The sequence below is a fragment of the Anoplopoma fimbria genome, chromosome 16 (assembly GCF_027596085.1).
Source record: "Anoplopoma fimbria isolate UVic2021 breed Golden Eagle Sablefish chromosome 16, Afim_UVic_2022, whole genome shotgun sequence".
NCBI lineage: Eukaryota > Metazoa > Chordata > Actinopteri > Perciformes > Anoplopomatidae > Anoplopoma > Anoplopoma fimbria.
The window spans coordinates 12,663,607-12,691,530 of record NC_072464.1 but is presented as its reverse complement, the minus strand read 5'-3'; the positions used below and the strand labels follow the sequence as shown (position 1 = coordinate 12,691,530).

General features: G+C 38.9%; 2 protein-coding genes across 6 annotated transcripts; both read right to left on the bottom strand.

Moving 5' to 3' along the window:
• Window positions 1–3,584: 3,584 nt before the first annotated feature.
• atf2 (activating transcription factor 2) lies at window positions 3,585–19,718 on the bottom strand. 4 transcript variants are annotated; one of them, XM_054615387.1, is made up of 12 exons: window positions 19,650–19,718; window positions 18,981–19,053; window positions 17,911–18,007; window positions 17,706–17,824; window positions 17,463–17,588; window positions 16,442–16,620; window positions 15,249–15,363; window positions 13,592–13,684; window positions 10,677–10,913; window positions 9,546–9,752; window positions 6,982–7,087; window positions 3,585–4,147 (listed from the first exon to the last, which is right to left on the bottom strand). In XM_054615387.1, exons 2-12 carry the CDS (start codon window positions 19,026–19,028, stop codon window positions 3,951–3,953), a joined length of 1,524 nt encoding a protein of 507 aa, XP_054471362.1. In that variant the 5' UTR covers window positions 19,029–19,053; window positions 19,650–19,718; the 3' UTR covers window positions 3,585–3,950. The 4 variants fall into 4 exon arrangements, with proteins under 4 accessions (XP_054471362.1, XP_054471361.1, XP_054471363.1 ...); XM_054615386.1 differs by lacking the exon at window positions 19,650–19,718 and adding an exon at window positions 19,503–19,619; XM_054615388.1 differs by lacking the exon at window positions 19,650–19,718 and adding an exon at window positions 18,624–18,753 and having other exon boundaries at window positions 18,981–19,045.
• A 1,183-nt stretch (window positions 19,719–20,901) lies between these two features.
• atp5mc3a (ATP synthase membrane subunit c locus 3a) lies at window positions 20,902–23,097 on the bottom strand. 2 transcript variants are annotated; one of them, XM_054615068.1, is made up of 5 exons: window positions 23,029–23,097; window positions 22,741–22,840; window positions 21,895–21,969; window positions 21,322–21,509; window positions 20,902–21,208 (listed from the first exon to the last, which is right to left on the bottom strand). In XM_054615068.1, exons 2-5 carry the CDS (start codon window positions 22,777–22,779, stop codon window positions 21,094–21,096), a joined length of 417 nt encoding a protein of 138 aa, XP_054471043.1. In that variant the 5' UTR covers window positions 22,780–22,840; window positions 23,029–23,097; the 3' UTR covers window positions 20,902–21,093. The 2 variants fall into 2 exon arrangements, with proteins under 2 accessions (XP_054471043.1, XP_054471044.1); XM_054615069.1 differs by having other exon boundaries at window positions 22,954–23,045.
• Window positions 23,098–27,924: the final 4,827 nt, after the last annotated feature.

Genomic DNA, 27,924 nt, shown 5'->3' with positions numbered 1-27,924 from the left:
TGCAGATCAGCTCCACTTATTATCCTGCTCATTTATCGAGAGGGTAAAACAGAGACTCTCAACTAGTACCTGGGCCATCTTCATTTCTGTCTCCATTCCTTCCCAATTAGGCTCCTCCGTATGTTATGGCTCCACATCCATGTGTGGTTCATAATTGTTTGAAATATGGAGACTGATGCTTGCTGTTTATTGATGATTTTTTTCTTCACAATGTGTGGTTGGTGTTCACCAAACAGGACACTGCTGTCCGTCTGAAAGCTTCTCTTCCTGCTGCAGAAGCCATCAAATGGTGATATATATAAACGTGCATTAATTAATGAAAACCTCATCAAATTAACATTAAAATCATTACCAAATGCATAATTAATAAGGAAGAGCTGTTTGCCAGGGGAGTTAAATTAATCAAACAATCAAAATGAATAGTCTGCATGTGGAGGTGAAAAAGAATAAACATCACTGCGATGCTCCGCTTTTTCTCTCCCCTTTGATTTAACTTCAAAGATGCAGAGCTCTTCTGTGGCATCACTGGGTTCTACATTCGTAAATATGCAGCATTGAGCCAAAAGTGTTGTTATTGGTGAACGCTGTGACCTACATAGTAACATTTTCAATTCTCCCCTCTGTGATCAGCAGCTAATCAAGGCGGCCCACTTAAGCACTTCAGAAGCTTCAGTGTGATGGCAGGCAAAATTCAGTTTCTGTTAAACATGAATAACACAAAACTGATTGACAGAACAGAGATGATTTACTAATTACCATTTACCATTTACGAGTTAGTAAAAAACTGATTCCACTTTGTGTTAGAATAAAATCTTCAATTTGAAAAGCTTCTTTCTTTAGGTCTAGTCTTTGTGAGTTCTCCTGAAAGTAATCTGAATAAGGTTTTAATAAAAAACAAATAAAGTCAGGCACTTCCATTTAATGCATTGCTTTGGATGTATCGCCACCTGCTGGACACTCAGAGTTGGTGCTGCTGGATTCAGTTTGATACAGCTTCTTATGGAAATTACTTTCCATAAGCAATCATGTAAATAGAGAAGTTGATGCAAAAAGCATTTCAGTAACTGTATCAGGGAACTATTGGCAGCGAACTAAGATTGTAAACGTTTATTTCAGCTGATTTTTTTCTACAGTGTATGCAAAACAGTCAAACTGCTTTACATACGGCATAAAAAAGCCTGAAGTCATATATATTTAAATATACTCTCTCTCTCTCTCTCTCTCTCTCTCTCTCTCTCTCTCTCTCTATATATATATATATATATATATATATATATATATATATATATATATATATATATATATATATATATATATATATATATATATATATATGAGATTTTAAAAGAACTATATAAATTAGACGATAACAAATATGCTAAAATGGAATAAAACAGTTTGGAGAAAAAATGTAATACAAATAATCAAGTGAAGTAAGTACCTCACAATTGTTACTTTACTTTTTGCTGGTCCATGCTACTGAATCCATGGCAACCCGCAATCTCCTTATTTCAGTGATGGGAAGTTAGCACATTTATGTACTTGTACTTTCTTTTAATAGTTCTATTTTATGATACTTTACAGACCTACTACTATTACACCACTATACGTCCAGGGAAAATATTACACTTTTACTCCACATTTATCTGAAAGCCATGTATTTAGTTGTTTGCAGATCAAGATTTAACACACAAATCATGTGATCACCAAATAAAATATGATGCATTATTTCAAAATTAGCTCCACTATGAAATGTTTTTTAATGTAAATTGAACAACATTTTGCAGATAATATTTAATTACTGTCTGTTTATAGTAACTTTTAAATGCAAGACTTTTATATTTTTCCTTTGAGGTAGTTTTACTGAGAACTTCTCTCACTGCAAACACCAACATCCCTCATCAAACTCTGTGATGGTTAAAGTTAACTGTGGTTGTGGTATAATATTTGTAAGTATTGTTGTTGAATAGTTTTCAGGAATAATACAGTCAATACCTCGTCTGGCCTTATGATAGACTTAACTTCCACAAGGTGGCAGAATACACCACAAGAAATGTTTTTGAGCACCAAGCAGCTCTACAACGTGACTTCAGCACCTTAGTTTAAGTCAATGGTTAGAGTGGTTTTGTGTGAAAGCTACAATGAGACTCTGTAATAATGAAACAGCTGGTAAGGCATGTGTGGAGGACTGGGATTGTTTATATTGACATCATCATGTTATTTTTAGAAATTGAGCAATGTATTAGCTAATGGTCACATATTCAGAGTTTCTTTCCATCTGGAGAATCAAAAGAAAGCAAAGCTGGAATTTAAAGAGATATTAAAAGGTTTATTACAACAACTTATCAATCAAAATTTGTATACAGAACTTCCACAAGTTACAGGTACACTTTCAACACAGTACCACACTCCTTTTTTTTTTTTAGCAGTGAAGCCATTTTAAAACAACTGACCAAAGCTTTCATAAACTTAGAACCACAACTCAAGTTAGCTAAAGATATTTATCTGACCGAGACATTATCGAAGAAACAGTTAAATTCTCTCAGAGAATTATTACCTCATGCAAATAGCACATGACAGTTAAATAGTAAAAATAAATTAAAACAAAAGTCATACTTGAAGAGAACAATGTGTTAGCTTCTCATAAACTACACAGTAGTAAGCCAGTAAAGACTAAGAGAAAAGGCAAATTGACTTCATGGTTTGATTTGCTTCCTACTATTATTTCAATGATGAAATGCTCACAATTCTTACAGGCGGTCGTAGTGTTACTCTAATATACATGATGTGATTCCAGTTCACATCTGAATGCTTTAATCTCACATGACAAGATATCGAGTCAGGAAGAGGCCTATCCTGATGACTGAAACATTGTTCAACTGCTAGTTCAGCTACTGAAACCAGACTATCCTATTAAAAAAAACAAAGTACATAACACCTAGAAAGATCACATACAATGTATCATGATGTTATTTACAATGTTTTCTAAAAACGTCATTGAGGATTTGCAATCATGAAAACAGTCCTTCTGCATTAAAGTTATAAACAGTCACTTATAAAGCAAAGACAGTATACAACAAGATATTTCCTTACTGAGGAACTATGTTCATGAGACCTTTAATCTGAGAGGACAACCGTCAACTCAAGCTAATCTGCATTAAAAATGTACAGAAGTAATTCATACAAAAACATTAATGGCACTGAATGAAGTCAATATCACAGAGATTGAGTAATGGAAAATGTACTGCAATCATACAATCACTGCTTCAGGAACAATCAGACAACAGGTGGAATGTTAATGAAATAACACACATTTCTAAAAAGCTCACGTCCTTAAGACTAATTTTACAAGCAGAGGTGAGCTCAGACATTCAAACTACACGATGCAACTACAGCTGATCTCACTCACAGAAAAAGTTGTCAGATCTAAAATCCGATTCAGCCACTTACATTTGTGTGTATTATCAAATCTACTTCTAAAAAGCTGCCAGTACTTAAGATTGACTGTCAAACTCTAAAAAAGGTAAAAAAATGTGCAAAATGTAAAAAGCAAATTATGAAAAGTGACTGCTCTTTATTTAACTTCATCATAAAGATAGTGCTTATTAAAAGTCATGAAAACAAACAAGCAAACTAGTTACAAATAAACAACACACTTTGGTAAGGTCTAACAATTTGCTGATCAAACCTTCAGGATGATCGCTATTAAATAAAAACAAATATATAAATAAATTGCACAAAAACATTTTAGAACCATACGTTTTACATCTTACACATAAAGTGCCTGTTATTTTGTCTTCATCAATTCCAGAGAAAACGTTTGCATTTTCAAAAAAAAAGCATTGCCAACGGAGGACAAAATGGACCAAACATAAACAAATTAAAAACAGCCGGGTCCAAACTAAAGATGAGAGAGAATCCCTTTCCTCTGAGGCAACGGTTTGGGACGATCAACTCCCTGAAGGCTGAGACTGGGTCTCCTCTGTGCTCTGGTTGGATGTGGTGGTGGCGGCGCTGGACGAGGCGGCCGAGGTCGCGGAGGAGGCGCTGACCCCGTTTGAGGTGCTGACGGAGCTGTGCTGGATGGCCTCGTTCTGGGGGCTGCTGGGGACGGACATCTCCTCGCAGCTCTCGTCCTTATCAGAGACTGTGAAGGAAAAGATGAGAAAATACCCGCTGAAGAAGCTCGTACCATTTCAATGTTTGGATTTTCTTACATACGTGATTACCTGCAGCATTAACCTGATATAAAAAAAGGCTTTGGAAACACTTATCCATGTAGGTTTAATCAGATGTATGTGGTGCACGCAAACCGTTCCATTAATCCCCATAATGCTACTTCTGCAACCCTTCCTTTAATTAAAGCTCCAATGTCAATTTAAACCCACATCATAAGGGTATATTACATTCTGGGGCATGTGGCAGTGTTTCCCATCCCTAACTGCATTCTCATTTGTTTTTTGTTACCTTGCCAACTACTGCAGCGACAGATGATTACAGCACCTGATTTTAATGATGCTCACACTGGAGAGTAGGGAAGACTTGGAGTCGAAATGCCACCAGCTGTTAGGCAGTTGCATTGAATTAATTGGATCCTGATGGAAAAAAAAGAGACTCTACTCTCATGCTCTGTTCCGTAAAGGAATAAAGGAGCACAGTGATAATTAATATTGTTAATGATATGAAGTCACTTGTTATGGCACTTTGTAATTAATGACTGGGTTTTGCATTTTAGAACGTAAAATACAGATTCCACGGCAAGAAGAAGCAATTAAAGCGCAATACAAATGTCTTCACATTAGAGGCTTCATCTGCCTTCTCGACTGGACTTTGACCGCGTGATTTAGTGCAAGTGAATGTCAAAGCGCTATAAACTCCCTTGCTGTTTTACTATGCAGAAGGTCAGCCTCAGAATAAATCAGCTTGGTGGTTTTGTTCCATGTTCAAGTGAGCATTATTACTCCTAACGACATTAAAGGGTGGCTGTCTGATTTATCCTAATCCCTGGGCAGCCAGAGCTTCTTTCTGCTCTCTTGGTTTCTGAAGTGGTGTTTCGCTGTAAGCAGATGGACAGCTTTGTGTGCCAAGTGAAAGCATGTCCTGGCTTGTTTGTGGGGCAGTCTGGGCAATTTTCGTTCCACCTGCCATGGCTACGCCTGGGCAGGACGATGACGGGTATTACCAGGCCTGGGGGGCAGTGCAGCCTTACGGGATGTGTAACACTGAGAAAAAAACGGGGCTTGATGAGGCCTTTACAAGAGTGTGAGCCACGGATCAGTCAGAATCAAATAATGTGCTTCACTAATTAGCAAGATCGATTATTTCGGTCATTCCCAAGCAGGGGTACTAGGGCCTCGGGGTGTATTTTGCAATTGCCAGGGGGTACGTGGAAAGATCGTGGAGGAGCTTAACTAATTTGAATAAACATGAATTCTGATTTAATTTAAAAATATTGAATCAGTTGTTCATGTTCTTGTTTAGGGTGGATGAAAAATAGTTAGCAAACAAGCGGGAACATCTGAACACTGAGCTAAAAGTGTGGATAAGAGCTAAATGTATGGCTACGGTAAGAGTAATGATTTATAGGTAAATATACTGGATGAATGGTTGAAATAGCTTAAACTTTTGGGTAGTTTTAACAAACTATCACACTACTTGCAAAGCAGAAGTGAATAGAGCTTAAAGATTAAGCAAAAGTAAAAGTATTAAAAGTTGAAAAACTTGGACCAAACTATTGTTTTAATGGTTAAAAAACTGAAACTAATGGGTATAAAAGGTCTGTGGGGCTACATCAAACGTATTGTAATTTCCTTCTGTTATTCTCCCAGACTTTTCATTCTCACATTAAATGACTTGTCTAAAATCTGCCATCATGAGCCAAATTGATGAACTAGGATATTTGGATGAAGTTGTATCTTCCCAAGCAGGATAAAAAAGTGCTCCGAATGTCATCCTTCACAGAGGTCTAGAAACACGGGACAGACACCCTCAGCAAACGCATGAGAAAGATGACCCAATTCATCTGCAGATCTTTCTAAAAAAAAAACCCACAACCAGACGACACCAAATGAGACCTGGCTCTGACAGCCCACTCTAGCCTGGAAACCACCAGTCCCATAATGCACATGACGTGTGTCAGTGGGATGGTTAGCAATAAGGGATGCATAATGAACAGCCTAGCTTGGTGGACACCCCGCCACGAGAATGCTCTGCAGTCTTGTCAAGCTTGCTGCTTTAATGGACTCATTTCAGAGGCAATCATTGTCAATACAAGTCAGCGGAGACGTTTAGAGCACAGTGGAGAAGAGGCTTGGAGTACCACTTGTTCTTGTTGCATACAGGCTCATCTGTGAGGGAAGGTGAGTTATGACCGGAAAAATCAGAATGACAGAGGCCCGGTCGCGGGAAAGGAGGAAATATTGGTGATATGATTCTAAATGAGACCATGTGAAGAACAAGGACTGGCATGGAGTTGACACTGTGCAGGCTTACAACAGGAACATTTTTAAATTAAGAGGCTGCAAACGACAGGATCTTGACGTGAATTCAAATGTTGATGATCATTGTATGGTTTAGGCGTCACAAAAAAGAGAGAGATTATGCTTTCTTATCCATTCCTTGACAATCCAAGCATTTGGATTCTCAACATCCTTCCTGCAGACATCTAGTTTCATCTGACAAATGTTTATTTAGCTGTCAAATGAGGAGGAAACAATTGGTTTCTTGTGGACACCACCTGTGGTCTCCTGAAAAGACTCAGACAATGACGCCAGGGAGAATTTGTCTGGAACCACACTGCCCATAAATATCTTAACTTTTGCAAAGTTTTTTTTAGTTTTTAAAAAAAAATGGGATCTAATACGTCAGTAGCTGTTTCTGTTTGGCCATAAGTAAGACATGTCCTTCCAGTGGTTAGCCGGAGCTCATTTTAGAAGCCTTTCGCTGGAAGCCTCGGGCTGAGAATAATGGAGCATTACTCACTGTGATAGCCAGATTTCTTCTGCATGGCGGTTACAGGGCAATCTTTATGAGCCAGAAGAAGCTGCTTCAGCTGAGCCACTTCGGTTCTCAGCAGGGTGACTTCACTCTTTGGGAGAGAGGAGACACACAACAGCACTCAATAAAAGTCTCTGTCTGGAGCATACAGTACACTAGATTACAATTCATAGACAAACAGACCACATGTGTGTTAGTTCATATCTTTAAATTGATTCTCCAAAACCAGATTTCTGGATTTAGATTTTTTCAATAGTGATACTGCCATTTGAGAGTTACAACAGTCTGATAACAATGTAACATCTAATAGTATTTTTTCACATAAACATATGCAACACAAACATTTTTGATATCATCCCTGATATATATACGTTTTAGGATTGTGACCAAGATATATATTGACCGGTGCATTTTACAATTAAAAAATAAAGACAATCAATGCAACGTTGACACTATTTTTACATTATCTCAAACATATCTTAACATTTCATTTCCAACAAGTTAGCGGGTATTGATATATATGCCGATAAGAAAATGTGTAATAAAAAAAACTCTTCAAATGTGTCGCCCACCTGACTCATCGGTCTAACTCTACTCTGAACCTTAAACCTGATGCGTAACACAGTATATAAACCAATCAGTAGCTTGGATGTGGCTTTGTGCCCTCTCTACATGGATGGCCTTACCTCTTATCCATAATTGGGGATTTTAATGTCGGTTATTATTAATGGAAGCTCAGAGTTAAATTCTCAAGCCCTCCTCGGTAGAGTAGGCCTAAATGACCACCACATCACAGCAGATAAACTCCAGTGTAAACAGTACACACAGAAAGGTAAAAGTGTAATGAATTAATTCAGAATATAGTATGATGCATAGTTATATAGTTTTTCCTGCACAATAATTATTGGCCTTCACTGGCTACCAACCAGCACATTTGTCAGAGATGAGCTGTTTGGATTGTCAGTGCAACTTTGCAGATGCAGCTGAGATTTACACTCTCGTGTCATTACAGCACCCAGGGGAGCTGAGGATTTCTGCATGTCGTAAAAGAGGGCCACATTACACTGAAGGTGACTTTAACTGGATTTAGAGCGGCCAGGGGCCCGCAGAACACCCAATGGCAGATTTAAGCTCCTTCTCTTTTCCTTTAAAGGGCTATGGGCGGCTTAATCTATTAGTCTAAAAGCAGCCAATTTATTTCATTCCATCTGTTTAGTCTTGCTGGTGTTGGCAGAGCTGAGCTATTGTGAGACAGATTTAAACACAGCTGGAAGAAGCGTATGCATCACATGTAGCCAAAGCCATATTTACTGGGTTTCCACCATGACTGCTGCCATTTATAGCCAAAATAAACACCATCCTTTTAAGCTCTCCCTCAACTGTGATATTGGAAACACACAAGATTGTAGAGAAAAGGCAGAAATATTAATATTATTTTTTTAGTTGGATGCAAAAGCAATCAAACAAATTTTCCAGAAAAAGAACGTCTTTGGTTGAACCATGACAGTAACGCTGCCATTCACACCGAGTCAAACCTGGAATTTTAAATTGGACTTTTGAGAGTTAAACTTGTTTCTAACTTTGTGAATTAATCAAAATCGAGCAAATGGGCCTTGGGTGATGCTGCGAGCCCTGTGAGCTGCCTGGTCTGACACCTCATTAAAAAGCCAGTTAAGGATGATGTTAAAATAATTGTGCATCATTAGAGGCAGTTTCACTGATCAGCTGGGCCATGTTAGCATGTTTTTTTAACAAAACTGCACTGCTGGTTATTACTTTCATATAAAGCCCCTTTTATTCTCTGCCACATGTTGTTCCCTTCTTTGTAGTTAACAGCGAAGCCCTGTTTATTACCTCATACATTCACCTATTCATCTACCTATATTAAAATACAATCTCACAAAGCACACTCGTGACAAGTGTTTTTGAACCAGATATTAACGACATGGACCTCGTTCTTTATATTGCTGTCTTTCCCCTCCTCCACCTTCTACATGTTACTCTGCTTTCATAGAAAAATAAGACAGTGAGCAAATAAACACCACATCTCATTTAATTGTCTGGAACACCGATGTGCCGCACCCCCGGCTCACAGTTATCAACAGAGACAGCAGATACATGAACTGTTTCGAACTTGTCAGCATCAGATCCTAATTGCTTCCAGCAAAATGAAGGTTCAAAAAGACACCTTTCCCTAGGAGATTTTTGAGGCCATTCAGTAAACTGCTGAGACAGAAGCGAAGACACGCTTGTGTGCGGCTGACATCTGGAGGATACATCTTTATTGACAGGGACATATCGATGTAAAGGGCTCACACACTGCTGCTGTCACACGGCAGCTCTTCTTAATCGGCTTTAATGACTTCATCACCACAGAAGGTAAAAGTCTGTGTACACGCGCTTGCAACAACAGCACATGGTGATAAACAGACATACACATGCATACAAACACACACAAACTGACACATTGATGCATAAGAGTACAAAACAAAGACAGATGTGGTAGCTGTTGTCAGATGCAGTAGCTGAGGGGAAAAGGTAAAGAGCACCTGTAGATGTCCGTTCATGGAGTTGAGGTCTTCGGCCTTCTTCTCCAGAGACTGGACCCACACTTTCCTCTTCTGCCTGCAGCGAGAGGCTGCAGCCCTGTTACGCTCCAGAAACTTGCGTCGCTTCTCGTCCGGGTTTTCACTTGTGGTTCTGCGCCGCCGACCCCCTGTGCTTGGGGGGTTTGGAGCAGGGGGCGCCGGAGAAGCCTGAAAAATATAATAATTATAATAATAATAATAATAATAATAATAATAATAATAATAATAATAATAATAATAATAATAATAATACAAAACAATAACTGGCAGAACAAAAGCACTACCACATATGTAAAGTGCTGCTGACATCATTGTGCAGCATTAAATATTGCAAACTGAGTAACTGAAATGTGGTTAACACTCATAAAACACTGAAGTTAGTGTCACAAATCACATTATGTTCTCAGTTTTGTTGCCTTTACCTGATGATTATAACATATTAGTTTACACACAGAAAAATGTAATCAAATCCAGTTTCAGGTCGCCTTAAAAATATCATGTCTAAACACCTGCCATGTGATGCTGTTGTGTTTATAAAAGGTTTTATAAGGAGGCAGGAATGATGATCAGAGTTTGCTGAAAGCTAACAGTGAGAAAGCTAACTAGCACACTGAAGTATCCCTCACACATTCAGGCTGGGTATTGTTTGAACATTTTGGATACTACTGTTGATACAATACTTTGTATTCTCAAAAGCGTACCTTTACTGAGAATGCCTTTTTTTATTTAATTTCAACAAAAGTCTCAAAATGTCATCTAAAAACAAGAACTTTGCATGAATAAATAGGCTTAAACTTAAAGAAATTGTCTGAATCACTAACAATCTGATCAAAAAAAACTGTATGCAAGATTATAAATCTGAACAGCCATTTGATGCCATCGACAGGTCCACTTCGGTCAATACCAAAAATCTACTGAAGTTCAATATGTGGCCCTACTGTACACAGGCCTGTCTTTGACCTCGATAACATGACCTGATGATGAACTATTATAATGATGAGAGTCCTGCGTGTAAACAAACCCTTCTGTCTACCCTTCCCTGTCTTCTCTAGAACTATGCTGAACAGTCGTACTGCAGTTGTGGATACTTACAGGTGTCTCTGTCGTGGAGGTGGCTGGCTGCTGAAGGGAATGGGGGGACGGTTCCTCAGTCGTGGGCAGGTGAGCAGCTGGAGCAGGAGTTAGGACGGCGATGGGGGACGGAGTTGGGGCTGGGGTCGGAGCAGGAGAAGGTGGAGCAGCAGTGTGGGTTACGGCGCTGCTCTGGACTTCACCAGCATTTCCATTGGTTACCTGAGGAAGCTGCTGGTTTAACGTGGCTTTTCGTTTCTGGGAAGACAATGCAGCGGGGGAAACAGTCATGACATGTTCATGCAGAGACATGGTTGTTACAAGGGGAGAACTATATTCAGCTATGTAAACAAGGTTAAAGGGAGCTGACAGTAGACCATTTGATCCTTTATCATTCAATTATTTTAAAAGAATATAAGACTTTATACATGTAGCACTTTTGGTAGAGTGTCATAGTTTATGTTCAATGGCATGTTTTTACACTAAATAGCTATAATTTCCACCTGTAATAACTTCCTTTGAGTGAATGTTTAGCAATCACGCTAGTTGTGACAAACAAATAAGGTTCTTATTTATAATAAAGACTTATCTAAAATAATAATAAAAAAATGAAATTCAAATGAAATGCCAGAAATGTACGTACTTTTATTCACACTAAAAATAATCTTAAATTCAAATGTAACTTAATTAGACTAGAAAAGCTAACGATGAGTCAGAAAAATGAAAAAATCTTATATGTAAGAAGAGAAGACGAAAAGGGAGAAATCATGAAATAGTAAAGAAACTTTAACACATTTTAAAAACTATAGGATGAAAGCATGTAACACCTGCTCATATTTATATATTTATTTAGCGTGTTTAGGTTGTAATCTTATCCGAATACCAAAGGTGATGGACATCCACAGCACATAATGTGACTCAAACTAACAAATCATGCTCTTTTTTGAACACTGACTAGGACTGCATATGCCACACATAACACGGCCCATTCACAGAAAACTACTTCTCCACAGATTGGTGTTCACGACTCACAGGCCAATTCCTCTAGTATCAAACACCGAGCAAACAAGGTGAATGTGAATGAGCCTTTGGAAGCAATAACAAAGTGAGAGGGAATACATTTACATGAGAAAACAGAGGAGCACATTATTCTAACAACTACCTTTGCCAGAGCAATCTATCTACCAAATTAGTTTATCGTGTAATACCCTTCCAGAAGCTCTTCTGGCAGAAACAAGATATTATTCTCTTGGAATGGCCCATAGAAAGAGGGAAAAGCCAGTCAGATTCATATTTCATCTCTGCCACGGAAACCTCATCAGTGTAATAACCCTCCATCTCATGGGTGTTATTCAACCATCTGCTACTATATTACTTATCTTTATTTTGCAACTAATTAACAGCATAATCTTCTAAATTCAGCAAGTTAATTATCATTATTGTGGTCTTTGCAGCATCATCAGTCCTTGTAAAGTGCCGTCTCTGCGCCCCCTGAGAGGGCGGGGGGGAGCGGGCAGGTTGAGCGGGGGTCTGTTTTTCTTGACGCGGGCTCATTAGGTGTTTGCTGATGAGCTGAGTGTGGTGGGACGCGCCGGAGTGAGAGGATTGGGGGTGTGTGTGTGGGGTGTGTGTGTGTGTGTGTGTGTGTGTGTGTGTGTGTGTGTGTGTGTGTGTGTGTGTGTGGGGGGGTCAGGTCAGGCAGGATTCTGCTGAACAAAAGGTTCCATGCAGGGTGAGGCCGACTTAATGTGCCTCGCTGAGCGTGTGCCAGGATGCCCCCAGCTGGCTTCTGCTGGTAGCCCCCTCCGGTTGGCCCCGGTGACGGCGTGCTGAGCGCAACGCTGTCTCCGCGTTTGTCATCTCCGTACCCCCATGATCCCCGACAACACCCTCCCTCTCCCTTCACCCTCGCCGGTCAGGATCAATCCTTCCCTCCGAACACACACACACACACACACACACACACACACACACACACACACACACACACACACACACACACACACACACACACACACACACACACACACACACACACACACACACACACACACACACACACACCTCCTCTCTGCAGTTTATCTGTTAACTTCCACAGGCGGGGCATGCTGCGAACACTTACAGGTTCTGTGATCTGTGCTCCATCACACTGCCCCTGATCTCCCTCCAAACACTTCATATCCCTGCCCTTCAACTATCACTTTTTATACAGGAGGACCTACTTAGTTGCATGACTGCTAGGACCATGTTCTCCCCCACAGAGAAATATTAGTAATATTTCTAGGGGGAGGTTCTTTGTTTTTTTTTATTAGCGATAAAACTGCCGATCATTTTCACAATTAATTGTCCCAAAACAGTGAAAAATGCTTGTTATATTTTCCCCTGTTTTCCGCAAATAGTCCAAAACCCAAAGATATTCAGTTTACTATCATGTATGACAAATCCTTAGCAAATCCTTAAATGCGTTATATTAATTGTAATGGTTTCTTTTCATTTTTATTTTTGGTCTATGACCATTCTTAATCATGTTTTATTAAGCACTTGGAACTGCATCTTGTTGCTATAAAAATAAAGTTATTATTACTATCATTATTATTATTTTCTTTATTATTAGAGAAGCTAAAAGCACCAAATATTTAGCATTTTGCTTAAAAAATTACTAAAATAATTTTTGAACTAATTTGTTAATCAACTTCTTGTTGCAGCTCTATAGATCCGGAAACACAAATAAAAAAATTAAAATTAAAAGAACTTTGTTCTGGCACAGGTTGGACTACTTCAGACCCAACCTGTCACTAGCGCCCTCATCTGGTCAAGGAACGGTCTCTTATCGTCAAGCTCCCTCATTACTTTGGTTGTTATCATCCCTCTCGGATGGGAAATGACAGACTCGACATGGAAATAATAGTTGATGTAAAAGCAGAGATAGTTATTACCAGCTTTGCTTCTGATTGGGCGGTCTGCGGCTGTGGCGAGGGAGGTCCTGGGATCCCGGGGACGTTAGGCACAATGGTGACGGGTCTGACAAGCTGACGGCAGAGACACAGAGACAGATCAGCACAGAGAAAATGTGTCTTCGGCTGTAGAAAAGGCAGGCGGCGCTCACACACAACACAAACACAGCCACGCCAGGCTCCCACAGTTTCCTCATATCTCAGCCTCATTAGGTTGGATGGCCTGTTATTTTGTGGAGGCAGCGCCACATGGAGATGCCGTGTGCACGCTAATGAACCTCTGCCTGCCTGCGTGAGAGCATATGGGCAGGGAAGCTGAGGAGTGGATGGAGAGACATGAGTCGGAAGGCCAGAGCCAGGCCTTCTCTCGCTGCCGCTGACAATGAGACAGAGGGGAGTGAGAGGGGGGGATGATCGAGTGAAAGGGAGGCCCACTGGTGGCTCATGTTCTCCGTCTACTTTTGCCCTCCTCTACTTGTCAACGGCTTTCCCAATCCCCACGGACTGGGAAGATGGAGTTTTTTCCCCTGCTGTGCTGCTATCAGGAGATAATCATCTGCTGCTCAGTGTTCCACAAAAACAATCAGGACTACAGTGAACAACAAGACACGCACGCTCAAATGGGGGTCCTTAACATTTTTTTTTTTTTTCCAATATGAGATTTCTTATATCAGTTTATAATTGGTTTGCAAAACATATAAGTAGTTTCATCTATCTGCTCTGCCAGAAATCAAGAGCGTTGATTCTAATTGAACAAGGACAAATAGCAGTGAAGTGTCCTGGACTGGAGCCTGCTGTGCCTTGGCCAAATCCTGTGTCTTTGCCACAGTGACACAATGTGTCTCTAAAGTCCCTTATTTCCTTCAACCGCTGCAGCTCCGACTTCACTGCCAAATTTGTGATGCCAAAGTTGTAAATACTCCCTCTGTCCAAGTAGAGCGAAGACACTTTGTGGTATTCATGTATCGCTACAGCATAAGTGTATTCTAAATGTAAATTTTGGAAGGACTTCAATTTGACTGAAGTGAACTCTTTCAAATTCAAAATGTGAGTAACAAATAGCAACCTTGTGCCCAGCAAATAATCCAGTTATCCAACACAGTCCAGTGATTTTGATGAAAATATAGTTATCTAAAATTGCCCTGCTTGAGGAAAAAAATGCTTTTATTCATTAGTTAGTTCATTCAAGTCCGTGGAAACAGCAGTCGACAACACAATCCCACCTCAAGGTTCATTTAGTGGATGGTTTGAAGCTTTGTGATGGGGTAGAAAGTTACAGAACAGCTACTAAATGGACTGTCTGCTGTTTTCAAATTGTGAAGCTTGACTTTTAAGCCATTATGAATGAGAAGTCCTTAAGCTGCTCGGCAAAAAGAGAATTGTTTACAGTTCCATAAGAACTGGGGAAACTCATAGGAACAAAAGCTCTCGAGCGGCTTCTGAACTGACCTTGAGGTGAGATTGTTTTGTCAGCAAACACTTGTTACTGACATCCCTATTTGTCCAGTGAGTAAAGGTCACTGCATGGTTTGAATCTAATAGTCATTAAATTATCAGAAAAAGTCTCATTATAAATTTTGCTTTTACTCAAAACACAGGAAAAAAAACATTAACATAATATAGCAAATAGCAAACTCACAGGGATCGTAGTTGGAATATGAACACTTGAGCTTGTAATAGACGCCGGTATAGCAACCGGCATGGTCTGTCCGTTAGACAGCTGTAAGAGCACAGGGAAGGTGCCAGACACCGGGCTGAAGGGGGAGACAGAAGAAATCAAACAAAAATATAAAAAAACTTTGTGATTAATATGTCACAATCTGTCACAAATTAAGGACAAGGGTGGCTACTAATACACCAGCATAATGTCATAATCAGGCAACAACTGATGGAAATAAAGTGGAACCAAAACAACTCAAAAACACACCTGTTGCTTAACAGGTTGAAGCAAGATTATTAGAACACATATTTTATCATCACATTAGACCCCATAAGTGACATCACTGTTGCCAAAATATGGACTTCTGGTTCGAGAAAACCCATGGGATTTCCACCAAATAATATGTGTTGTAAATACAATTTTTTTTACTTATGTATTTCAGTTTTAAGCATATTTTATTACCAAAAATATTGAAAGGAAAATTTTCATTTCCGACAAACTGGGTTGATCATTACTTTATTATTTCAGTGGGTTTTAATTAAAAAAAAAATCTTAATTGCTTGATTATGGGCCCAGGGAGACTCTGCTGAGCACAGATTTAGAATTAAACATCATAATTCGTGACTATGTGTCACTCTAAACATAATTGTTCGGACAGACTCTAATTTGACCTGTGAAACCTTTTGAAGCTGTGGCTCCATTTCACAGGCAATTGATTATTATAATGTATATTTCACATGCTAGCTCTGGCTAGCTTGTGCTTCACAGAACATTGTTTGTGTTCTACAACAATAATCCTAATTTACTGGATCTTTGTTAAAATAAAAAAGGCTCAATACACTTTACAATCCTGTATAAAAGGCCTAATACAGTGAAGCATTATTATGTGGAAACACCCTTTGATTGTTTTATTTATTTTCCACCACTGAGAAAATAAACTGGTGCTAAAAATCCATATTTGAGCAATGTTGATGTTATTCTTAAAGACTAGACTTATGAGGTCTACAGCCAAAAAAAAAATTCTCAAGAGTGCAAATAAATGAAAAAACCAAACAAGCACATGCCTCATGAAATATGAGCTCACCAAACGAAACTGCACAAATAATAAAAATAAAAAAAAGATGACTTAGTAATGCCATGATTTAAAAAAATGGACGTTTTGAGTTACTTACACTATAGGCCTATTAGTGGATGGGACTTGGGTAATAACAGAGCTAGATGTTGGTGATGGGAGAGCTTGCTGTATTACAACATTAGCCTCTGAGGTTGCTAGGAGTACATTGGGAACTTGGAGGGATGCAGGATGGACTATAGTGGATGTTGGCAGTGAGGCTGGCTGCAAAGATAAATCCTGAAAACATCATACAAGACCTTAGCTGCAGGAAGTATTTAATGAACACCAGATAGTATAGAAGGGTTGCAACGGTATGAGATTTTCATGGTGTGATAACCATCTCTGAAAATATCAAGGTTTTACAGTCGTACACTATTCTTCATCTTGTTTTCCTTATTATGATTACAATCATCTTTATTATTAGCATAACTATCAATTAAAATGATCCATAAGGGATTGAAAACAGATTTTTTTTTAAACTGAAGGATGTTAGTTTCAGGGTTAGCATCACTAGCATCTTAAAAAAAAGAAAAGAAATAACAACTAATATATACTGTCGGTGTGCAACAGTATATATTGTTGCACACCTACTGTCTGTACCTTTAACTCTCACACACTCACTTATGAGAGTTTTTTTTCCAATATTGTTGATAAGCACATGTACATGGTACGATAACCACCAATTTTAATGGCGCTGTATACCGTTACAACCCTCTTTAAGTGAATCACTTCTTATGATAAAATAAAGGCCACATGTCACCGTATTCTTCTCAAAATTAGGAATAAAAGAGCTAAACAAACGGAAGCGTATTAATAAACTAATATGTCCAATTAATTTCTCTAGATAATCATTTGGTGCAGTACTGCACTACAGTATTTTTTTCATGGAAGTTGAGACAAAGTCAAACTGAAACAAGCAAATAATCTGATCACTTATCAAGTTAATATTCACACCAGTGGATCTGTAATTCCAGAGTATGATACCAATCACAAAAGGACACCAGATATTCACTCTTAATGACATCCTTGTATGCTCTGATTAGCACAAATCCTGCAAATAGTTAATTCAAAGGCTTTACCTTGTCATCATTCGTAGTCGACTCGGGGTGAGGCAGCGGGCTATCTCGATGAGCCTCCATAGCCGTGGGCTCCTCAGTTTTGTTGCGTATGATAGGCGTTGCAAGAGGTGACAAATCCAATGGTAGCTACAGAAAAATAAGAATAAATCATCTTAATAAAACAGATCAGTGATATCAGTGATAACCCTGGGATACGTAAAAGTTAGATGATCTGCTGATGAAAAGTCTGGCAACGACAAGCACCTTTTTAATGTCATCTTCACTCGCTTTTTTGAAGTCATGGTCAAACGGACTTGCAAGTTCATTAAAGAGTCCGACCTCCTCACAGTTCTTCAAAAAGCGGGTTGGTGTTGGTGTTTGGTCTGTAATGGAGGGAAAACAATCAGAACCACGACTTTACTGTAAAGTATAAATAAAATCTAAATATCTCAAGATCAAGAGCACTTACCAGCAATGATGGCACCGTCATTCCTTGCTGGGCCAAACTTCAGGGTCATCTCATGTTTGTGTTTGTGGACAGCCAAGTGATCCTCATTTGTAAATCTCTTTATACGGTCAAAAAAGAAAACAGGCAGAACAATCAAACCGGATCTGTATGGAAAAGCAGTTTAGTTGCAGGGGGCAAATTCAAACATCTTTACTGCCATTTCTCAGATTAAGACGTTAAAAAGTGTGTCCCAGGTGTTTCTATTAATCTGTCCATTTATACTTATTAAAAAGCCTAGACGTAATGCTATAAACATCTCTCTAAACAGTTTAGATTTTCAAAAATGTGGGATTTTAGTTACAGGTCTGTTGTTAACGTTGAGATTGCAGATGCCATGCAATTTTGAGTTTATACTTAATAATAAAAATGTATATAAATAGGCTTATATATAGCAAGTATTATAGGAACCTGTAAGACTCATTACTCCTGAATGTGTTTGCTTTTAGGCCAGGAAAACACATTTACAACAATTCTCCTCCAAAAATTGATAACTCACTGAGGAGAAAACTAATGAAACAGTTTTGTAATTAATTAAAATTACAACAAATACATACAATTGGAATTAGTTTAACATAGTAACATATGGAAAATAACAGAAATTATTTCAAGAATTATTTCATGCCTCTTAAAAATGATATTGGAGGGTTAAGGGTTTGTCTGCGTGGGCTTATTACCTCAGTATATCCAAAATCTCAGCCAAAGACAACAACTTCCCGGGGCTCCATATCAGGCTCAGGAGCCCCAGGTTCACTTTATGTCAGGCGCATTTTGGTAATTTAATTAACAGGAAATGTGTTTGGGAATCTGCATCACAAAATAAAAAAAATCATCTGGATTTGCCATTGTTACATAATCTCGTGGCAATATCTTGTAGAAATGCTCCGAGTTCAAATCTAGCAATAACACTTTATTATTTTAGTTTATAATGTGCACACATGACAGGTTGATCCAGCTTTAGATCATCAATCTACACACAGGGCAATCTGAAACAGTGGCACAAAGTCCCATTGGTGATAACAGAGATGACTTACCTGTCCACACCCAGGAGCAGTGCATTGGAAAGGTTTATCATCACTCATATTAAGGAATTCCTGTTGTGTCACCCTGAAATAAAACAAGGAAAAGGCACAAGAAGGAGTTAAATGACAGTCCTGAAGGTAAGAACAAGAGTAAGGGTTAACTTTTTTTTACAAATACAACTATGGTTCCTTCAAGATGTAGAATACACATTGTGGTTATAGCAAAAAAAATAACTGTCAGCAGAACTACTGAGCTCATATCGGATAATATGCACAGGTGAAGGTGCTGAGAGAGGACAGATAGAAATGTGGACAAAGGCTGCTCTGGTTGTTTACACCTCAGTGTCATCACTGAAACACGGGCTGTTTGTATCCCCGTCAAAAAGAGCTGACACGTTTACAGCTTAATGTAGTGACACGTCATGAAAAGGCACAGCAATAAACCCATAACGTTAATATAGATTATCTGCCCCAGTCGCTTCCATGGAACAGCCCGAGCCCTGCGTTAACATGCACCCGTCGCCATGTTTGGACCTTAATATCTGTGTAAACAGAGGAGATGTCATCGTTTATTTCCAGGTCGCTTTAATGTGCCGGAGCACAAGTCCCTCGCAGTGCCACAAATGTTGCCTCTTACAATCGCTTTGTACCCATTCGCCATCAGTTTAAGTGGTCACTTACCCCTCAGCCACAACCCTTGATTTCCAAAACCCCACGTCTGTAGCCAAGTATCGCGAGAGTGGATTCTGCTTTTCCGTAAACGTCACACGAGGACAGAGCCAGGATCCTCATCAAGTAGTGTCAGTACATTTAATTACAGATCCTCTTCAAGCCTGTTTTTTTCAGACATATTCAATTACTCTGCTTTCAATGTTTTACTTTTCAAAAAACGACCTTATTAAAATCACATCTCCTAATTCTCCCTCACTGAAAAATCCTGAAACTACAGATAAAACATGTCTTGTACTTCTCTTGAGTAAATTGCCGCATTGTTGTGTAAGTTGCATACACCTTGATAGTTTGGTGTTAGTTTAATTTAAAGATGCCCACATTCATGTTGATATTTTATTTTAAATAATTGCTGTGCAGAAGCTGGCTCTATCTTTCAACGTTAGCCTCCCTGGTACATGGTTATCTATTAACTATTAGTTATACAAGATATATTTTCTATTATTTAAGAAGGCTACTATTGTTTGTTAAATGTGTACCAGCACAGACAAGATCTCTTTCAATTCCATCTGACATTTAAAACTGTTAACAGGTTTATTTTGTTTGGCATTTACCATTATGTAATTTGGTATTAATTAGCATGTTAAGGTTTTGATAAATAATTTAGTCTAAGAACACATGAAACCATCACCAGTTCCCAAAGCCGAAGGTGTGGATTTCAAATAGTTTGTCAAACAACAGACCAAAACCTAAAGACACTCAATTTACAAAGAAACAATACTGAAGAAAATATATTCATCAGCAGATTCTTCCTTTGGAGAAACTGGTACCTGGAAAGTGATGGATAATTTTGCTTCAAGTGATTTAAACAGTAACCCAGCTATCGAATAAAATAAATGTACTTAAGTTTTAACTAAATTCTGACCAGCTTCCATTACAGAAAGTCAGTTTTTAGATCAACCCAGCATAAGATTCAAAAAAGTCAAAACCCATTATAAAACTCAATTAAATCCTCTGGATTTATTAAATGCCATTTACAAAGGCAAGCACTCACTTGCTGCCTAATTACAGTACTATTTAACTGCATCTAAACCAATATTGAATTCAGGTGGACCCCAAAAAGCTTGCATGTGATGTGCTAAGAGAACAAGGCTGATTCATGGCAAGTCGATGCAGCTGCTTCACAGAAAAGATGACATTCAAGAAAGGGGACTGCTTTCTATTGTACTAGCATGGTATCCAGACATAAAAGTTAGCACCATAGTTAAATAGTCAAATACATGTATTTTAATCACGTAATTTCTTACATTTGTACAATACATGATTTGCGTATTTCGACAGTGTCTGAAAGTCTTGAAAATGTACATTTCCATGACACCAACACGGAACAATTTTGGTAGCCACAATAAAATATGTAGTCACATCTGTAATGAAAGTGTTGAATGACAGCAGAGTTTTACATAGCAAACAGGATAAGGAAAGCAACCATCAAACAGAACAGCCCCATGGCTTCAGACAGGGCAAATCCCAGGATGGCATATGAGAACAGCTGCTGCTTCAGAGATGGGTTCCTGCAAACAAGAACAACACACAATGGCATCAATGGAAAATAAAGCATGCACCAGAAATCTATTAATTCCAGTCAGTTTTTATATTATCAGGATGTATGTTTGTGAGAACTAACCTAGCATAGCCGATAATGAGACTGCCGAACACAGTCCCAATTCCAGCTCCGGATCCAGCCACTCCGACTGTGGCAGCTCCAGCTCCGATGAACTTGGCAGCAGTGTCAATGTCCCTGCTGATGGCGCTGGTCTGGAAGCCCCTCAGTGTGACCTGAGTGAGGGGGCTCTGTGGCATCACAGCGCTGCTCTGGAGCAAGAAAAGACAAAAAAAAAAAAACAGTTAACTTTCACCTTCAAAACCAATGTCATGAGATGTGACAAAACAGTTAGGTGATATACAAAACAGGTCTGAAATAAGAGGCATTCGTGAGAACAATAAAGGAATTAAATAATGATTTAATAACAATCTTTACTATCATTGTCATGTAGCAATTTCCATGTTAACCTTCACGTTGATGAAAATGTTTCATGTAGATGAGGTGGGATTTTCAATAAGTCTTGGACATTTGACAACATTTATGATATTTCATAAAGTAAATGCATAAATAACTAGAAGCAGTAACTCAAAATAAGTAATAAAAAATCAAGTGGTAGAATAACAGTTGCAGTCTCAGTTTGTATTTTATTCTTACCTCTGTATTGAGCTCAGGCCTGGACAGCACTGAGGCAGAGAGGGGTCTGTAAAGAGCCCGGGAACCAGCACGGACCTGAAGCAACAGCAGGGATAGAAAACCAGTAGAAATGTAGTTAATCAACACAAAAGCTCAATAAGATATGAAACATATCGTTGGTAGCTATTCCCAGTCTGGGCAGGTGGAAGGAGCGCTAATGTCACTAATGACCTGTGGCCTTTAATGATTTGAGAGTACAGCCTGTGCTGTCAAAGTCACTCCTGGGGTTTGTGTTAGTTTTTTGTTCACCTCTGATGCTGACAAACTATAACTAACATTAATAGCAAGCTTCCTATCAAACTGTCCTCTTGTAATTTAATCTGGTTAGCCTGCTAGAGACACTAGAAACAGAAATATGACCTTGGAGAAGGACTTGACAGCACAGGCTACATTTCATTTGAAGCACTCAATGCACAAATACACAAGCGGATAATTTGTGAATGAATCAAAACAGCCATGTTCAGGAGTTTTCAGGGGAACTCTGCACAACATTTTGGCTAACAAAGGCTTGTGATGACCTTAGCTTACAGCCATTACTGAACATGTTCTCTACAAGCTAAAGCAAAGGCAGGGGCACTTCAAGATCACTCACATGCACCTTAAACACTTGCATTAGCTATACATTGCACACATTTAAAAAAGGTCTTTATGTAATGATGTGTGTTAGCAAGAGCTAGCTAGCCTGCTGGCCTAGACTGCAGATACCCTTGTCAGTCAGCTGCAGTCAAGTTCAGCCAGAGGCCCAGCGGATTAATGCGAGATACATACAGCAGGAATCAAACTCACGACACCATAAAGAAAACTCACCAGAGCCGGCGTGGAGACGAACTTTGCACAGGCGTACATCTTCTATTTTTTAGGTAGTTTTTAACCGGTTCGGTCGAATCTGGTTGAAGCCCGGGTCTCTCTGCGGAAGAAAAGACCGGAGAGAAGTAAGGTCAAACGGGTGTAAAAACGCTCCAGAGAGAAAATAAAGGCACTCATATGCACATCCACATCCATTCTGCATGCTATCCTCACTTGTGCGCTGCAATGTGAAGTTACGAGAGAGGATGAAAGTGGATTTGTAAGGATAGGCTTCTCATTCACACTTACCGACTGCAGAGGTCGAACCACAGTAGAAGAGTGCGCATGCGCGATGTGATGTACGTAGAAGGCCCGGATGATGACAGTGGAAGGTCATTTCACGGAAACTTTATTGAACAAGATGGCAAAGAACAGTAATGTTCATTCACAAAACACTAATCTTTGTTTACACACGGTCCGTGTTTATTGATGAATGTGGCTTCATTGTGTCGATATAATTAATAAGGACGATAAAATATATTCCGTTTTATTATATTGCTTTTAGTAAACTGATTGAAATTGACAGCTCCTATTGGTCTGACTCTACTACAATGTTGAATATAAGTTAAAAGAGAAAATGGGTTGATTAGCAGAGGATAAAGTAAAGTTTGTATCAGCTGGACAATGCAGTTAATGATACAGGGATCACCTTATAAAATCTGATGATTTTATTATTGTGAATAAATTACTGTTGATATAGTTTTTCCTCCGTGCCATAGCTTTTTGTTGTCCAAAAAGCAATTTAAAACGTATTAATGACCATGTGCACTGTAGGTTATTATATACATTCCCATGCTGTCTTAAATGCTGAGTAGTGCAACAAAGCTGTAGCTAAAGGAAGTACCTCATAAATACACATTCTTTCCTGTTTGAGTAATATTATCTAAAAACTTCAGCAGTTTCAGTAAATCTATTCAGACTCTACAAAATGACAATATATTTGTGACCTGCATTTTTAAAGACTCGCACCTTTAGTAGCAACTGCATATAATGTCTCTGGGCCCGAGTGCCACAGACGAGGTAGGAAAGTTGGAAAGTACTGACAGATAGAAAACAACATTGTTGTTTTTTTGTCTTTGGACTGGAACTTTGCTGATTAATTTGGAGTCTCAAATGGTAATGACATATGTGTTTTGAAGAATTGTTCCCCCGGATGAGCAAGATGTCTGTCTTGGATTGGCTTCTTTGTAAAATTTCTCCCCAAAAAAGCTGTATATGAAGTTCTGGTGGAGATCCCGGTGTCCAAGGATACCAGGAATATCTGGCTGAATTCTTAGGGTAAGTAAGTGTAAGTGTATTAAATGATACACATCTTGATCGTTTTTCATTTGAGGCAATGCTCCAGCCATAAAAACAGGAGGTTTGAATGTTATATTCAATTAAGAATCTGATTAAGATTGTATTTCCACCTTTAAAGCTTCATAAAGGTGAAAATAAATGGTTCATTTGATTTATCTCAAGCAGCATTTACCATTAAAAGTAGTAAGTTTAGGTTAAAAGCAATAATAACACACTTAGGGGGGAGCTTGTAACAGTTCAGTTGCATTTATTTCTGTCGCTGAGTGTTAATTAAGATATCTGTTCTTAGTTGACCTTAGCTCCGCTGTGGGAATGAGGGTCTATTTCTAGGTGGGAAATTCTTGGCTGCAGCATTGCTGCAGGTCAAACATTTAAGCTGAAAGAAGAATGAATCCGAGTCTTTCTCAAAGCTGTTCTAAATGATAATAATTGTCATAACACCAGCACAACATCAGTGTGAGACAATTTTATTTCTGTCAAATTGTCTCCATCCTGGCTGCAGAGAAGCAGAATTTCAACTAGTATTTCAAAATGAGTTTTTCCCTCATAACAGAAGCTGCCTGCCGCTGTCCACCACTATCACCTGTTGTGGTGTGAATTTAACACTCTGCCCAGAGGGACTGGTGGCTCGGGGCCCTGCCTGTGCATCTCACAGGCTGATGGTGGAGCTGTAGGCTACCAACACGGGGCGGATTTGTAATCGTGATGAATGACTCCACAGCAGCTGGTCTGTGATGGAAAGGTAATGAGCACAGGGAGTCTGCCTTTTGCTGCATGCTGGCTTCAGGAGAGGAAAGTCTCAGTGGCTCCTCAGGTATGATCTTTTCAGTTTCAGAGCCAACATGAAGCCTTGAGACACAGATTCAGTTGATCATATGTGCATATGGAGCGCAGAAGAGGAGACAGCAAAGTATCTTATGAATTAAAAAATCACAGAACAACTGAACAATAGTTGTTCTATTCTGTCCCATTCTATTGTGTTCAGTTCTGCTGTTCTATTCTGTGGTGTTCTATTCTATTCTAATGTGTTATATTGTATTTTGTTCCATCCCATGCTGTTGTGTTCTATTCTATTCAGTTGCATTATTGTCTATCATATTCTGTTTTATTATATTCTAATGTATTCCGTTCTATTTATTCTGTCATGCTCTGTTCTGTCCTATTCTGAGGTATTCTATTCTATTCTATCATATCCTATTCTATTGCATTCTGTTGTATTCTATTCTATTTAAACCTGTCGTATTATGTTATATTCTATTCTGTAATACTCTGCTCTATCCTCTGTTATATTCTTCATCTTTTGTATACTATTAGATTCTATTCTGATATATTCTATTCTATCATATACTGTACTAATGTCCTGTATTCTATTATATTGAACCTATTCTGATGTATTCTATTCTATCATATTCTTTTCTACCCTATTCTATTTGTTCTGTTCAGTTCGGTTCTACTGTTCTGATAGAAGGTTTGTTTCATGTGTTTATTTTAAACTTATTTACTTTGCTGTGGGAGTTGTGTGCCAATAAGTTACTTTTGAACGGCCTATTTCACATGATTTAATCTATTATCATGTGTTAGTGATAACCTCTGCAAAGCTCAAACCAAACTTTTATCATAAAACCAGAAAAAAAAACCAATCACAATCTGGTTGTTTTTTTTCATGTCCAGCAATTATTGTTCCATGAAGACACAAACCTGTTACTGCATCATTAAAAGCCGTGTCCAGCCGGACACTGGGAATGGCTTGAATATATCTTGTCAGGTAATTTTCATAAAGGTCCAGCAGAGGGTGCAATAGGGTCTAATGTCATCATAGCCATTGTTGGAGGGGTCATGAAAACTGCACAAAAGAGATGACAAACATTAACTATGCACAGCAACATCTTCTAAAATTCACAGGCAGATTAACAACAACAGCATTTTCTCTGTTCTTGTTATATGTCTCAATAACTATCCCATAGATAATAAATAATAAATCAATAATAATAATACTTTATAATAATACACTATCTACTGTATCTGGTTTGCTCTAAACCTCTTAATCTTCCTGTTAATTATGTAAGAGCAGAACGAGAGAGATTTGAAAACACAATCATATTACGGATGATCTTTAGTTTTTACATTGCCGATATTGCAGTTGTGTTAATGCAAATGTAAGATGTAAGAATGTATTGTAGGCCCAAGTGTAATGCAGACACTTATAGGTCAGAGCTAGCCGTATGATAAAACATGAAGATTTACAATATATTAATTGCAAGACGGCACGTATCAAAGTGGCCGTTAACTACCTGAGGTCAATGTCATACTGTCTAATTAACCGGGCAGCGGCTGTGTGGTCCTACATGGCTGAGGAAGGTGGAGGGAGCAGCCAATCTCACGCATCCCCCCCCCACCACCACCACCACCACCACCACCTCTTACTTCCTCCCATTCAGAGGCACGCACGCACTCGCTGTCTGAGTTCTTGCACCGAACACTCTGAGACATTCCATTTGCATGCCCGCCCCATCAAGCTGGATGCACTCAGACTGGTAATAAAAGGCATTGACCCCCTTAACCTTTATGAATTACAATTTGTGCCTGCAGCACGTCCTGTCAGAGGCCTCAGAAAAGCAGGCACCTCAGCCCGGGTGTGTGCGTGTTGTTTTGCAGTTGTTAAGGAGAGGGGAAAAGGTTTTTACAGCTCCTCGTCGGAGCTCCTGACAAGCAGGGAGGAGGCGGTCTGACAGGAGAAGCAGGGTAGGGAGGGACTGCAGCGCCGCTGATGGCTCCATGCTAATCTCCATTTCTGGATGCTGCACGGAACTACTGAGGCTCCTTTCTTTGTCAAGACCAAGGATACACCGCCTGGAGGGCTACAGTTCATCTGCGCTCCACCTCTGATTTCTGATCTCACGTACATCACTTGAGGCAGTTCCTTCTCTTAGAAGCATTAGCTCAAGTTAATCGATGAATCAGGTCGCCTCTTATAGAAACATCTGGCTGGGCTTTCCTTGCAAGTCTCTATTAAAGGCAAATAAAGATATGCAAACCTGCTTAAATCTAATTGTGGGGACAAAATAAATTCAGGAAAAGAAGTCTAACTACAAGATCAAACTACAACTACAAGTCTAACTAAGACACTTGTCGACTGTTTAACGACATGGACTGAACTACAGAAAGTTATTTCACCGACACTTTTTTTTCATCCAATATTGCTGCAGCACAGACACAGGATGCTACGTTCACAAGTATTATCTCTCTGTATCTTCATGACAGAATGATAAGCCCACTTTCCATTTATTGAGTTAAATCTCATTGAGATCAAAATCTAATTTGCATGAGAGACCTGAGAACAGACTACATATATAGAACAAGATAACACTAACTTCATTGGGTCCTTCATTTCATTCCAGTATGATGCATATTACTGTAAACCAGGTTTCCCCTGTTTCAGAGTAATACAGGGATTAGTCTGAATTTGGTATAAACATTGTTTTTCTGTATTTTCAATGGTTCTAGTTACATTTTGCTTTATAAACAGTTCCCACATAACCTTCCCTTCCTTGAAAGACGTAGTGGTAGTTCAGATACCTGGAGTCCTTATTACAAAGTCCCCAGATATTTATAGTAGGCTAAGAGCTCAGAAATGTTTGCGTGTAATATGCATTCTTCTTTAATATGCCATAAAGGCTTTATGAAAGGGTTTCAAAAATTGGTCTTTATTGTAGTTGGTTAGCTGCTTTGCTGGTATAATAAGTATAATAAGTCACACTACTGATTTAAATTGTATTTATTCTACCTTACTGTCTATATTATTAGATACAATCAAGATTACAGCTGGACAACTACTACTTTTACCTG